Genomic DNA, 15,359 nt, shown 5'->3' with positions numbered 1-15,359 from the left:
CCATTAAACGTGGTTTATTTGCATGATTATGTCAAGTTGTGGTAAAGCTGTGTAACAGTGTTAGAAACAAAAATAATCAAATACATTGTTTAAGAAAGCACACTAAAATTTAAATTTAATGGATGTAGTACTGTATTTAGTTAATTGGTTAAAAATAGTTTTTAAGCCTCAACAATGCTGTGTCAAGCTGAAGTGCTTGTCTTTTGGACACTCCTCAAGGTCTTGAATTAAAACAATTGAAATTGACTGCATAAATACATGCTTTCTTTAATCTCATATTCTACAAAAAATCCAAAATAACCTTTTTAACATCGTCAGATTGGGAGGGAGGGCGGGCATACACCCATAAACGACCCCCTGTACTTCCATGTGTTCTCCATTAGAGGTCACTGTTTACTCATCTCCTAAATTACAGCCGCTGTACCTACTCCAAACAAACGTCCACTGCGTGGTCATCATTTGTGTGAATCCACTGCTAGTTTCGGGCTGTTATTTTATTGCTATCATAACTACCACAATTTTCTTCTTCTTCTTCGAAACGCTATCATGTGGACAGGAAAAATAAATGTGGCAGCAAACAGGGGTATGAATAAATAGAACAAGCAGAAATAACACTGTTGATCACACAAATACTTTTATTTAGTGTTTGTCCCAAATACTTTTAAACTCTTTTAATTAATGCACAGAATGTTGCAAAAAGAACCTAGGGCATGACAGACACTGAACTAGTAACTTATATTAACATTCGTTAGGACAATATTCAACTTATTCAGTGCAAAACCTCAACTAAATCCCCAATGGTGCGGGGCGGGGGGATCGGCCACAGACACGCCCGTGTACCTGGGACAGTCAGAAGTTGATGGGGGAGAAGTCGCAGCTGAAGGCTGTGTCAGACTCTGTGGTCCGGGGGTCTGGCGGCTGGCTCTGATTGGGCTCGGGTGTCGGGTCGTACTCCGATTTCACCGCGACGCCAGCAGGGTCGTGCCCCATCTTGGTGCTCTGTAGGGTCCGGTCGGCCCTCTCCGGGTTCTGGTACTGGGGGCGCAGAGTGGAGGTCGGAGGGAGCTGTAAGGAGGCCACGGGGCCCACAGGCCCCCTCTGAACGGGCTGGAACACGGTCTGACCCGGTCCGGCCCCTGGCCTCTGCATCTGGATGTAGTGCTGGGCGGAGGCCAGGCCTGCAGCTCCGCCAGGCGCGTACTGGGCGCGGTGGTACACCGTGGGGGGGAACTGGCTCGTCTGGCCGTACACGTCGCTCCACGGGCAGGCCTGAAATGCGCTGATCCCACCTGCACCAGAACACAGGAGGAGGAGGAGGGGTCACGGGGGGTCGGGGGAACAGGAAGTGGAGGGGCTCAAGTGATGCAAGTATCATCAGGAGCCTCAAATAAGCACGTGAACAGGGATAACAGCACACAGCGATGTTACATAAGAACCAATCATGGACTGCAGGAGAGAGGAGCGGTGTCTCTCCACTGGAGCCAAAATACACACACACACACATACACACACACACACACACACACACACACATGCACACACACACACACACGCACACACACACACGCACACACACACACACGCACACACATGCACACACACACACACACACACACACACACACGCACACACACACACACACACGCACACACGCACACATGCACACGCACACGCACACGCACACATACACGCACACGCACACGCACACGCACACGCACACGCACACGCACACGCACACGCACACGCACATGCACATGCACACACACACACACACACACACACACCCCTCCTCACCGTGCACGCCTGACTGCAGGAGGAACTGGCTCCCGCTCTGGGACTGGAAGTAGGCCTGTCCCCCGGCTGTGTAGGTCACCACCCCTGCGCTGCCCCCCGTCCCAAACGTCAGGTACGAGGGCGGGTTGCTGTCCGGCGGGGTGGGCGCCAGGCTGGAGGAGGGGGCCAGGTAGGAGAGGCGGGAGTACTGGCCCAGGCTGGAGGCCGGCAGGAGGCTGCTGTGCTGCTGAGGGTACGGGTTGAGCTGGTACGACAGAGCGCCGCCCTGGTGGCCACTGTGGAGATAGTGCTGCGTGTCCACCTTCACCGTGTTTCCCATGGTCTCGCTGTAGTCAAACAGGGAGCTGGAGGTCCTGCGGCACACGATGCCCACATTACTGAGTTCACACCTGCTCAGGCTTATCCTACAGAAACACACGCACCACACGCACCACCTCGTCCTCTCGGGCTTGCTGTAGTACTGAAGAAAAAAAACTGTCACCAAGCACAAACTACACATTGAGAAACCCAGAAAGTGCTTTTCTACACATTTCTTCATTCGTTTCGGTTTTGCTTGTTCTTCACTATTCTGAGATGGAATTACTGCTCGCATTACTGACTGGAGGAGACGTGTTCAGCTCTAAGCCTACAGGACATAATGAGATTAGCATCCGTGTACTTATCATACGACATATAATTTTATGACATTGACCAGAATTCTCCAGACTACCCTTAATCCTGCCCAAATACCATTCAGTATAAAATGTAATTACTAATCCAGCCGTCTATCATGATCATTAATTTCCTCTCTTAGGAGATTTGATTGTTATTCAGGACAATTTACAGAGCGTGAAAAATATGAATAGAAAAATAAGTGAGCAGAGTACCACCCATAGCACACAACTACTTAAGAAGCAACAGGGCGCCATCTCATCCAATTAAAGCGCGGAGCCGTGACGCGAGACTCAGGAATAAACGCTAATCAGGAGCAGACGGGGGACAGGGCGCAGAGCGCGCCGACGGCGGCGCAGGCGATCTGCGGGAGACGGGCTCTCCCGCGCCATCGGCGGCTCGCTCTGACAGCGGCCACGCCCGCCGGACACGCCGCCGCGAGCCAGCGCGGCGAACGGCCACGGCCCCGGAGAGAACGCCAGCCCCGGCCCCACCGTAACTACATTCCCCAGATATCTGCGCCGCGCCAGCTGTGAAAATATGAAAATAACATACTTTACGCCTTTTTCATCCGCTTAAAGCTAGTTCTGAATGCCAAACGAATGTTTATTTTGGGGGGTCAAATCCACGATTTCAAAGCGTTTAGTAAACCTATAAACCGGCTATACAGGGGGAAGGACTACACCCAGTTTACAACAGCTTTGAGGCTTAAGCCCATTCAGATGAGTTTTCCAACCAAGGCTACAATTTGGGATTTCTCCTGTCTGAAACAGTCCTGACCCTGTAGTGAATTTAGTAACCGGGCATTAATGTCAGTTACGGCATGAAATGTATTTCTGGCCACAGGGCACTGGAAGCGGACGGCAGTTCTGAGCTATTTTCAGAGAATGATATTTTATTTCATATAGTTCTTTTTGAAAAGGCCCTTGTCACAGAGATTTGCACAATACCTAATAACAACAGAATCCAGCTTTCATGGCACACACTACTCAAGTCAGTAATTTGTGGGCAGGCGTTGCAACCTATAAATTAACTAGACGCTGGGAGCTATTTTTCCAGGAGGACTGACAAATAGCACTTGCTGCTCTGCTGAGGAAATCACCAGCAAGCCTGTAGTCATTATTCCAAAACAAATAAAGAAAAAGCCTGTAATCTCTGCATCCTTCCATCAGTGCCATAGGAAATAACCGGAGACTCATCCAAACATATAGTTGGCAGTATTTCCAGACATTTTGTATTCATCAGAGAAGGTCACCGCAATCTCCCCACAAGTCACATCATCACACACACAAGCCTTCACTCACACGCACACACACACAAACACAAGCCTTTCCACACACATACACACACTCCCTCACACACATACACACACACCCTTCCACACATACACACACCCTCACTCACACACACATGCACACACATAGCCTAACACATACCCTCTCACACACACGCACACCCACACGCACACACACGCACGCATATACACACATGCACGTAAACACGCACACACACACACACACGCACGCAAACCATCACACACACCTACACATGCACACCCTCACACACACGCACACACACACGGACACACGCACACACACACAGTGCTGTCTCTCTGCCAGCCCTACCCCTGGCTCTCCTTGCCAGCGCTGTCTGGATGGGGCGTGGTGAAGCTGCTGTCGGGCGTGTCCAGGAGGAGAGGGGCCAGGTGGTTGGGGGGGTTGTAGGAGGTCAGCAGGGGCAGACTGGCCCGTCGCAGGGGGGGCGGGCTCAGCATCACAGGGGGCAGGTGATCCACTGCTGGCCCGGGAGGACCTGTGGCCGTCAGGGACTGCTGCCCAACGTCCCCTCCCACCGCCACACCTGAGACAGACACAGCTGTGAGGTTTCTCACAGGCACGCATATACACTCATATGCACACACACATGCACATGCACATACACACATGCACAGATGCATGCATGCACACACATACGCTCATATGCATGCACACACGCACACACACACACACACACACACAAACACATGCACACGTACACGCACACACGCATACACACACACAAACACGCAAGTATACACACATATGCATACATACAACATATACACACACATGCATGAATACACATGCACGTACAACGCGCACACATAAACACACACGCTCACACATAGAACCACACACAAAACACATAAACGCGCAGACTTAGACAAACACAGACACACACACACACACACACACACAGACACACAGATGTACACCGGCACATACGCACGCATTCATGCACATATGCACAGTACAGGGGGTTAATTCATGGATTCACTCAGGCTGATATGTGGATCAGCTGGGTGTTTAACAAAACCGTGCAGAGGATGCAATTAAAATCCAGCTTCACCCGAAACAATCAGTCAGTATCGGTCTTAATGTTGTTGCATGTCATTAGTATTGAGCAAAAAGCGATTTCTGCTGTAATTTTCCAGTTTTTAATCATTCCCGTTTCGAGCCACAATGAACGTGTCACACAATGGTAAAGTTTGTGTCACATGGATTGGCACTTTAATCACACATATACTGCAAATTGCCATGTTGGGTCAAGTTAAAAAACATACTGGGGTGATTTCATTACGTGCTGTTGAGCCTCCATAGTGTGGGAGAGTCTGTGGGGGAAAATGCTAGCTGTTAGACCTGCTTTCAGAATGAAAGCTAAGCACAAAGGCTTGTGATTATGAGATGAGTCTAGATATACATTCAGCGCAGCTGCACAGACAACAAGCAAACACAAACATGCAGAGAGCAGTGCCATCACAAACCTCACCCACAACACACAAAACACGCACAGAACCCCTGAACACAGAGAGACCCTGAACACACAGAGGCCCCGAAATCCAACAAACAAACAAAAAGTGCAGTGGGGGACAGGCCAGCCAAGCCAAACCCCCTGTGGTCCCCAAACCACCCGCAAAATTCATTTTAATTGACTATTCGGGTGATGAACTGTGGGACTAATCCTTTAACACTCCGGACCAGATGAACAGTAGAATACTAAGTAGGTGAATTGAATACAAGTCCCAGCATGCATCTGCAACGTGCATATAACTGTTATGTAAACCATTCAAAACCATTCACTAACCAGCACTGAACATAAAACATGTTTATGAGCCTACAATGTATTCTGCAGTATACTGTTGATTTTATTACCCACCCCTTCGTGGAACACATATGACCCATATCACGTAAAACAGTCTTATAAATGTAAATGAGGAAAGGGGTATCAAATAAGGGATTTTTCTGTGGCAACTCTCCACCCATTTCTGGGGTTGGCTTGTCTGTGACTAAAGCTGCCCATTATCCTGTTTTTAACTTTTTAACTGCTTCTTTTCAGGCAAACTATGATTTAGCGACCAGCTGGGGACAATTTTGCGGTGGCGTCAGCCTTCAGGGCACTGGCGCGGGCTCTGGGGCAGGGTTTCGTACACCGCTCTGCGGGGGGGGGGGGGGGGGGGTTGAGTAGGGGAGGGGGACGTGTGGTCACGTTCAGCCCTAACGGGGCCCTGGTGGAGGGGAGTTTTTAAGGTTGTGTTAAGTAAACAGAAATACGCAGGTTAAATACACAGCATTCTGCGGTATACTGTCTGTGTGCTTTAAACAAAGGGAGGCTTCTGGTCTTTCCTGTCACTGCACACCAAGTTACACGACTGGGTCAAATACGAGCTTAAAGGAAGGCAGCACTGATAGAAGAACAGAGTGAGACCTGAACAAACAACTGCAAATCAGGAGACAAGTAGAGTTATGAGTACAAGAACAGTTTTTAATCCATATAGCCAAGCCAGTGATTAAACCTAGAGTCAAGTAAAATACTCCCTCTCTCCCTCTCTCCGGACTAATCAGAGGTCATCTCAAGGCATTTCATCCAGGGGGAGCAATTGAGCTGTAAGCAGCTTCATCCCACAGAAATCCAGTTTCAATCCTGCAACCAACAGTAGTGTGAAAAGACACATCTCTTCAGATTATACCTCTGCAGGGCACTCCTAATCTAGGATCACTTATACCCTTCCACTTTGTTCCTGTAGCACCTCCATGTTGCACATATACCTCCTGTGCCACTTTCATATTACATGTACCTCCATCCAGCACTTACATTGAACTGGTATTGTTATGTTGATATTGTAGCTTGTTGTCATGCCTCCTAATTTGACTTAACATTACACTCTGACCTAGCCTATGCTTACTGTGTGAACTGGACTTAACATGTTCAGGGCTATGAATAACTGTTACATAATGAGTATTGCACCTTATCGGATATATGTTTTGTAGTTGTTCCAATGACCTTTGGTGCTCACTTAATGTACATCGCTCTGGATAAAAGCGTCTGCCACATAAATGTAATGTAATGTAATGTAATGAAATAAGGGAACCTCAGATTGGGAGCAGCCATGTTATATCCCTGACTCAGCCAAACCAATCACAGGGTTTTCACTATGGAGAGGATAGTCTTTAAACTGGCTGATACAAGATGGATATCAAGAGTGTGTGGTGATTCAGCCCATTGCTGTGCTTCCTGAAGCCAGGCACTATGGGAAAGGAAGTTTCCTCGGGGAGAGCGGTGTTCTCCTCGTAATGAGTGAGACAGCCCCTCAGAGCAGGAGAAAGCTGACCTGATGGTGTGTGACAGAGCTGGCTGAGCACGCGCGGTCCACAGAGCCCTGTCAGTCATCTTTTGTGTGACAGCTGTCAGCCGCCGCGCGCTCAGGAGAATTACAATAATCACTTTGATAGCGCCATCAACTCATTTAACAACCGCGCACATTGCAAAGTCTCAACGGGGCCATATATCAAAGCATCTGACGGCATTAGCAACTGTCCCAATTTGTTCTATTTCAGCGATTGGAGAGAAAATTAGTACAATTGCTAGTTTGTTACTTTAAAAGTCTTCATACTTTGTGTTTGTATTCACAATATCAGATTGTTATCATGCAAACTGTAGCAGTGCAAAGGGGTCATTGCAAGAAGGGATGAGAGCGCCCTCTGCTGGTGTGTGCAGTTACCAGTGGGGCTGGGGCAGTTGGGCAGGATGGTGTTATAGTGGGGCAGGGCCTGGCTGGTCTGTGGGGTCAGACGAGATGCTTGCACTGTGGGAAGACCCCCCCTGTGAAGAGACAAGGACAGAAAGAGGAAGATAGAGAAAGAATATTGGCGAGGGAAAGATAGAGGGGGGGTAGAGAGAGAGAGTGGGTGAGGGACAAAGAGAGAGAGAGAGAGAGAGAGCAGCAGTTAAGGCATGAAAAATTTAGCACAAATCAAATTTAATACTGTTTCACTTTTGAACACTTTTAAATGAAAGTTATTTTTACCTATTTAAATTGCACAAAGGGCCAAATAATGAGCACTGGGGAAATTCCAATTCGGCTGTTTGATTTACTTCGGCACAATATTGGAGAAGAGCTTTTGAAGAACAGCTCTGTCTTCATTAGAATGTGCTGCCTGACGTTTGTACGTGCTCGGCTATACAGATGAAATGGGCCCACAGAGGCAGCGAACGAGCAGACAAAATAATGCACGGAACACAATGACACCAGAGTGCCTGCAGGGTTAAATACAAACACAGGCATGTACACACAATCACACACATCAGCACTAATGTACACACACACACACACACACACACACACTTACTCACATATACCAAACCAGACAGGAGACAGGCATGTACACACAACCACACACAACCACACACATCAGCACTAATGTACACATACACACACACACACTTACTCACATATACCAAACCAGACAGGAGACAGGCATCTACACACAACCACACACATCAGCACTAATGTACACATACACACTTACTCACATATACCAAATCAGACAGGAGACAGGCATGTACACACAACCACACACATCAGTACTAATGTACACACATATACTTATTCAGATATATCAACACAGACACACACGTACATTCGATGGGTCCACATGCCATGGCAGAATGAAGAATTAACACTGTGTACAAAACACATGATAACAAACTGAGAATACATCCAGAAATAGAGCAGGAAGCAAGGAATAAAGGATACCAGAAATGTGTAGGATGGAAAGATGGAGGGAATCCGTAGGAGGAAAAGAGAACTGAGAGTGGGAAATCTTGGCCAGGACAACCTCAGTGGATAAGTGCAGCACGATCACATTATGGAGGAACCTGAGCAAAGTGAAACCAGATATGAGTCAAAGCAGAGAAAATTAAGAGGAGGCGGGCCTGTATGGAGCCAAAATGAGCTCCATCTCAAGCTGTAACAGTGGAGGCAGCAACTGTCCATTTCAAAATGGATGAACAAAACTTTGAAACAAGATGGATCCCAAACTTATAAATGGCACCTTTGGGAAGTCTGCTTAGATCTAAGTTACATGTGACAGAGTACAACTAAATAGTAAAAAGAGTAAAAGACACAAAAATACACTAGAACAATAGAACATTATCTATACCTGCTTATCCTGGGCAGGGTCGCGGGGGTGCTGGGGCCTATACCAGTGTGCATTGGGCACGAGGCAGGAATACTCCCTGAACAGGGCACACACACATTCACTCACCATTCACTCACACACTCATACCTATGGGCAATTTAGAGTCTCCAAGTAGCCTGCCTGCATGTCTTTGGACTGTGGGCGGAAACTGGGGTACCCGGAGGAAACCTACGCCAACATGCAAACTCCACACAGAAAAGCCCACAGCTGGGATTCGAACCTTCTTGCTGTGAGGCAACAGTGCTACCCACTGCACTAATGTGCCGCCCAACACTAGAACAGTTGTTGGATATAATTAATGGGGAATGCGATGGGAGTGATGTCAACAAGCAAGCGTGCTGGGAAGCCAGCACAACTGTTATTTTCATAAAGAACAATCTGGCTTGAAACAAAGAGAATTAAGATGTTATTCAACTCACAAGTTACATCTGAGTTCAGTAATGGGGTAGAGTGTGCCCGGAAAAGACAGTGAGGGGTCTGAAAATGTTCAACCATTTCAGGTGTACGACGTGAATATAAATTTGACGGCACGAATGAGAGAGGAGAAAAAGTGACGAAGAGTGCACAGATTCATAAGTAGGCAGACGACCGATGACGGGCGGGGGGTGGGGGTGGGGGTGGGGGGGGGGGGTAATGCATTGCCTTCCTGAGGGACAGAAGCAAGATGTCCCTGAGGACTAAGGACCTGGAAATGATCCCGGTCAGCCGGAGCTGCCAGAAGCTTAAACGATGCCTGTCTGCAAGCCCCTCCCTGATTTAGCGCAGCTCACCTCGCCTGAGGGGCACAGATCTGCAGGTGGCCACGCCCCTCCTGGCTCTGCCTCCGCTCCTGCCTCCCGCTCGTCTTCTCCACTTTACGCCACTTCGCCCTCCGGTTCTGGAACCACACCTGACATGGGATGGGGGAGTGGGGGGTGCATTGAAGTACAAAAGATAAAAAAGAGGAGGGGAGGAAGGACAAATTGAGTGACAAGGACAAAGGGGAAAACATAAATCAAGAATGGGTGAGAAGCGTGCAATTCGATTGCATCTGTAGCACTTTTCAAAGAGACACCTTCACAAAGCGGCTTGACAGAAAGACGGGAAATAGGGAAGGGAGGATGAGAAGAGGGGATGTGAGAGAGCAGAAGCAATGACAGTGAGGAAACATCAGCGAAGAACAGAACAGAGAAAAGTAGAGAGAATAAATCAGTCACAGGTTACCCTCAAACTGGACAGACTGATAAGCACGGAGGGTTTCAGGTTTTTTTTAAATGATGTTTTTCAGGAAACTTCATAGTGTATTTGTTATTTTCTATCTGTACATTTTCATCTCGTTTTGCTGTATTTCTGTGATATTCCAATGTATTTGTTACGTTGTTGCATTCTCATGGTGCCACTGTGAAAGAGAGCTCTACTCTCAATCAGCCTCTGCCTGATTAAATGAAGGTCTCTATCTAAATCCGCACGTGTGATAGAGGAGAGGAGAGGGAACCACATGAGGGAAGAAAGAAAGAGAAAAAGTCAGACATTCTGAACGCACTAACCATGATTCTCTGGGGCGTGACGCCAATGGCGACCGCTATCTCTTTTCGCTTGTCGCTGTCTGGGTAGTGATCGTCCTGAAACAAGCGCTCCAGCTCCTCCAGCTGATCTGAAGGGCAGGCAAGAGAAGCGCAGGACAGTCTGGGGTGAGGGACCTGCTCCACACCCATGTGCAGGAGCACAGGGACACACACGAGCGCTGAACTCTGCTCCCGGACTTCTCTTTTTTTAGGTCGTGTAATGTGAAAAATACACGAGCGCGTTCGCGGGCGTGAGCGCCAGCATGATTAAGTAATGCTACCCGGAGTCTACCCTGAGATTATCTCATTAAGGACTGCCCTGTAGAAACAGTGCTGGCTTCCCAGACACAAAGGAACAATCAGTCAGCCTAAAACACTGGCTGCTCTGCACACGGACCCTGTGATTTAGCGCCACCGTACAGGGTGGGCGTAATCACAGCTCAGCCGCTCCACGCTGCCTAATTATGCACCGGAGACGCCGGCGGCTCACCAGTGGTGTAGAGGGTGCGCATCTTCTTCTTCGGCTTGGGGGGCATGAGGGCCGGGTCTGCGGGCTCCTCCAGCCTCAGGGCCTCGCTGCCCTCCCCGACCCCGGGGTACTGCAGGAAGGCGCCCTGCCCGCGGGCGGTGTAGCGCGTGTACCGCCGCGTGGTGTACACCTGAGTGAACTTCACCTGCAAGGGCGGGAAGTCCCCCAGACTCACCACCTTGGGCGGCAGCTTCGCGGGGGGGTTGGGCTCTGTGGACTCCAGGGGCAACAGGGGCGGGGCTTCGGAGGTAGGGCTGCCGCTATGGGGCCTCTTCTGCGGGCGGGGCTGCTGAATCCGCATGGGGCAAAAGGGCGGGGCGACCGGGCTGGAGCTGTCCGTGGGCAGGCCGGAGCTGAAGAACTCCTCCTGATCACACACCGCCAGCAGGCCGATGGGGCAGCCTGACTCCGCCCGCGGCACGTCTGGCTCCTCCTCATCTTCCAAAGAGAAGAACGACGATGGCTTTCCTCCGTCAAGGTCCTCGCCTTCCCTCTTTCTCTCATTGCTCGCTGCCACCACCTGCAGTTGCTGCTCCGCCACTTTTTCCTCAATCTCTTTCCTCTGTTCCTGCACTCTTTTTTCTCTCTCCGTCTCTTCCTGCACTCCTTTTCTGTTCTCTTTCTGACCCTTCGCTGTTTCCCCAAAGTATGGCTGCCCTGCGTCCTTCCCCACATGCTCCTCACAGAGCAGACTGGTGCTGTCTGTGAAACACACAAACACACACAGGCTTTTACACACATTCACACTCACATAGAACATTCAGCAAAAACACACACAAACACACACAGACTTACACACATTCACACTCACACAGAACATTCAGCAAAAACACACACAAACACACACAGACTTTTACACACATTCACACTCACACAGAACATTCAGCAAAAACACACACAAACACACACAGACTTTTACACACATTCACACAGAACATTCAGCAAAAACACACACAAACACACACAGACTTTTACACACATTCACACTCACACAGAACATTCAGCAAAAACTAAAACACAAACACAAAGACTTTTACATGCATTCATACACAGAAGGTTCAGCAAAAACTAACACAAACAGACAGAAGCATGTAGTTTACACACAGTTACATAATTGCACAGATTTACAGTCACACAGAAGTTGCACAGAGAGTTAATGTTCCAGATAAATTTTATCTGCAGTCAAGAATTCTCTGAATACTTTACACATACTCACCATCTCATAATACACACGCACACGCGCGCGCGTGCACACACGCACACACAGGCGCACACACACACACACACACACACACACACACAATTACTGTAAAAGCTAAACAGTGTAAAGCATGCACACGTGGGGGCGAATAAAGGATGGGGAGCTCTATGCTGTTTTACCGCTGAGCTTGAAGGTCAAGTGCACATCCCAAACAAGCTGAAATCTCAACCTTTTCTCTGGTTCGTGATAGCTTTTCTGAGTGCACATTATTTTCTCTCATTCCCTGAATGTATTCAATATGTTTATGCAGGGCCAGCCTACCACCCCCCCCCTACTGCCTTTCCCCCCCAACCCCGCAGGTCCACAATTGTTATTTCAGGGAAGGAAAACAGCAGGGTGGGAAAATAAAAGTTTGCTGAGAGCCCCCAAAAGCCAGAGCTGGAAACCCCAGGGACCAGAAAGTAAAAGTCCTGCCATGTGTTTCTTCCACCCATTAACTCTAATTAGTTCTACCTCCTGGCTGGAGAATTGTACTAATTAGCAAATCCAGGTGATTGAAACAAAATACTTGGGAGGATTTTTACTTTCTTAACCTGGATTTTCCGCCTGAACCAAAAGCTCAGGGCGTCCCTGCATTTATATCATAATATGTGGAATCTTGTTTCTGAAAACTTGTGTGAAGGTTGGTCCCTGGTTTTCATTGGTACTTGGTGCTTAATTGATAAATGAAGCCGTTTACGTTCTTTGATCACCTCAACAGCTCATTTGGGTCTGAACTGGAAAAAAATCAGGGAACCCTGTGGCTCTCCAGAACCAGGTTTGCAGACCCTGCATTATGTTAAACCATGTTCCTTTTCAATGTTCATCCAAGACCAGCCCTGGAGGGTCAGATTCTTGCAGGTTTTTTGCTGGGAACACAGAGTCGCTGTACATTTCACAGCTTGCTTAGTCCTGGAACACCAGCCCGTCTGACCTCCTATCAATGTGTGACTCCCAGGCCCTGGTCTTCCGTTTGACACCAGTGGTAATTAGTTAATTAGAACCACTAATTGTTTGGAAGCCTCCATCCTCTGTTGTTTTTAGCTCCAAGCAGCTGCTACCGGGAGGAGGGACACCACTGATAATTCCACACTGGTCAGAAAGTGCACCAAGATTAAACCTTTCAGACCTTCATACAGGCCACAATTACAAAGCTGTAAATACAATTTAGGTGCCATTTGACTCTGCATGCATTATGATAATTATTTTATTATATATATATATTTTTTTTTTTTTTTTTTTTCTTTTCTTTTATTTTTACAGAAAACGTTATAAACACTATTGGGAAAAGAACAGATAAGTATTCGAAAAATATCGAAACATAAGTTTTAGTTGACTATTATAATAAACAAATTGATGAACTCATTAAGGAATTTCAGCCGCGTATAGAAGTGTCCCCCAATAATGATTGTCTGAAAGACCCACTCAGATTTAAGCTACACGCAAACAGACACGGACCTTAAATCTAACGAGGTAATGTAATTATTGTTTACGATAAAGCAATAATAGGCCAACAATTACATGACATCCACTGATATGAAACAACTGAATTTCCTTACCAAAATCATTCACTGATTCGTGGTCGTCTTCCATTTCGAATTACCTGCAAACAGACATACACGATAACTAGCAATAACAATTAAAACACCTGGATTTTGGGAGAATCCACAATATTGACCGGAGGGGAGGCATACCATGTTGGATCAGAATAATGCCGCTTGAAAACTTGTTTCAAAAAGTCAGCGAGAACCCAAGCAAAATGACTCCCCTCGGCCGTAGGTGGTTCCTTCCAATTAATTTAAACCCTAATCAGCTGACTGGTAAACCAGATACTCAAGAAACCCCGGCAGTCTACTCTTTCTTTCCGCATATGTGTGAATATGTTATTCAGAATCTGTATTCTTGTTTCAGGTAGTAGGCATGTAATACGGTGTGGCGGGATGTAGCCTACTCAGTATTGGCTACATATCTACGCCTTTAAAACGGTTCAGGCATTCACCATTCACGTATTTAGCATAGCCACCAATAGTAACAACTCTTTAAAAACTGAATGAGATGTATTGCTTTCTGCACCATAAATCTAATTCGCCACCGCCAACTGGATTATTTTCACTGGACCAAATGTAGGGTTTATCCTTCTAGGGTCTTATGCTCTAGGCAGATTTACTGACACCATGACAGACAGACTGTAAAGGAGCGAAAGCTAGTTATTGTCTGAAGACTACAATTACATTGTACTTATGGTTATTGTTATGTAGGTAGTGGTATAAACATAAAATAATGACACTATTCATACTACAGCTTCATTGTACCTCACTTGGGAGAAGAGGAAAGCTTTCTGCAGTAACATTTGAAGTGGTCCTGGGATATGTACTTTCAAATGGCATGGGTATATGATATAGCACTTCTGTGATTATTACATATTTACATTCAATGGAGAGAGAGAGAGAGAGAATTTGAATTTAAAAAACCTTTATTTGGATAACAAAATGATAACAAATTATCAAAAATAATAGTAATGAACAAGCAAACAAAAAAGAAAAAAAGGGAAATAAAAGCAAATCAAATTGGAAAAAAAACCACCACACAATGGAACTATAGATCATGTGTGAGACCAGGTAACAGACAGAGAAGGAGGGAGAAAAGAGGTGAGCGAAAAAAGCAAGAAGGAAATGGAGGAGAAGAGAAAGACAGAGAAGGGTTGCTGAATCAGTACACAGAGCAAGAGAGAGAGAGAGAGAGAGAGATAGCGTGAGGGAGTAAGATGGAAAACTGAGCGCTGTATGTTGTGAGGAGAGGGAGAACAGAGAGGGGGGAGTGGGGAGGGAAAGCTCCCCACATTGCCGGCTCTAATTATAACTCCCAGCCGTGAAAACAAGCAATTAAATTTCAGGATGAATTTCCTTCAGCGACTGCAGCCTCATGCGGGCGAGCAGATGACGTCAACCCCCCTCAGGAGAGACAGAGAGAGAGAGAGAGAGAGAGAGAGAGAGAGAGAGAGAGAGAGAGAGAGAGAGAGAGAGAGAGAGAGAGAGAGAGAGAGAGAGAGAGAGAGAGAGAGAGAGAGAGAGAGAGAGAGAGAG

The 15,359-nt window shown here is 47.2% G+C and overlaps 1 protein-coding gene across 3 annotated transcripts; it reads right to left on the bottom strand.

Annotated features, from left to right (window-relative positions):
- Positions 1-615: 615 nt before the first annotated feature.
- LOC118233775 lies at positions 616-14,012 on the bottom strand. Of its 3 annotated transcripts, XM_035429706.1 has the most exons (9): positions 13,971-14,012; positions 13,836-13,879; positions 10,998-11,738; positions 10,490-10,596; positions 9,734-9,852; positions 7,484-7,584; positions 4,071-4,305; positions 1,795-2,147; positions 616-1,289 (listed from the first exon to the last, which is right to left on the bottom strand). In XM_035429706.1, exons 2-9 carry the CDS (start codon positions 13,867-13,869, stop codon positions 850-852), a joined length of 2,130 nt encoding a protein of 709 aa, XP_035285597.1. In that variant the 5' UTR covers positions 13,870-13,879; positions 13,971-14,012; the 3' UTR covers positions 616-849. The 3 variants fall into 3 exon arrangements, with proteins under 3 accessions (XP_035285597.1, XP_035285596.1, XP_035285595.1); XM_035429705.1 differs by lacking the exon at positions 13,971-14,012 and having other exon boundaries at positions 13,836-13,929; XM_035429704.1 differs by lacking the exons at positions 13,836-13,879; positions 13,971-14,012 and adding an exon at positions 12,417-12,558.
- Positions 14,013-15,359: the final 1,347 nt, after the last annotated feature.

The sequence above is a fragment of the Anguilla anguilla genome, chromosome 8 (genome assembly GCF_013347855.1).
Source record: "Anguilla anguilla isolate fAngAng1 chromosome 8, fAngAng1.pri, whole genome shotgun sequence".
Taxonomy (NCBI): Eukaryota; Metazoa; Chordata; class Actinopteri; order Anguilliformes; family Anguillidae; genus Anguilla; species Anguilla anguilla.
Note: the sequence above shows the minus strand (reverse complement) of the source record. Positions and strands in the feature narration are given on the sequence as shown.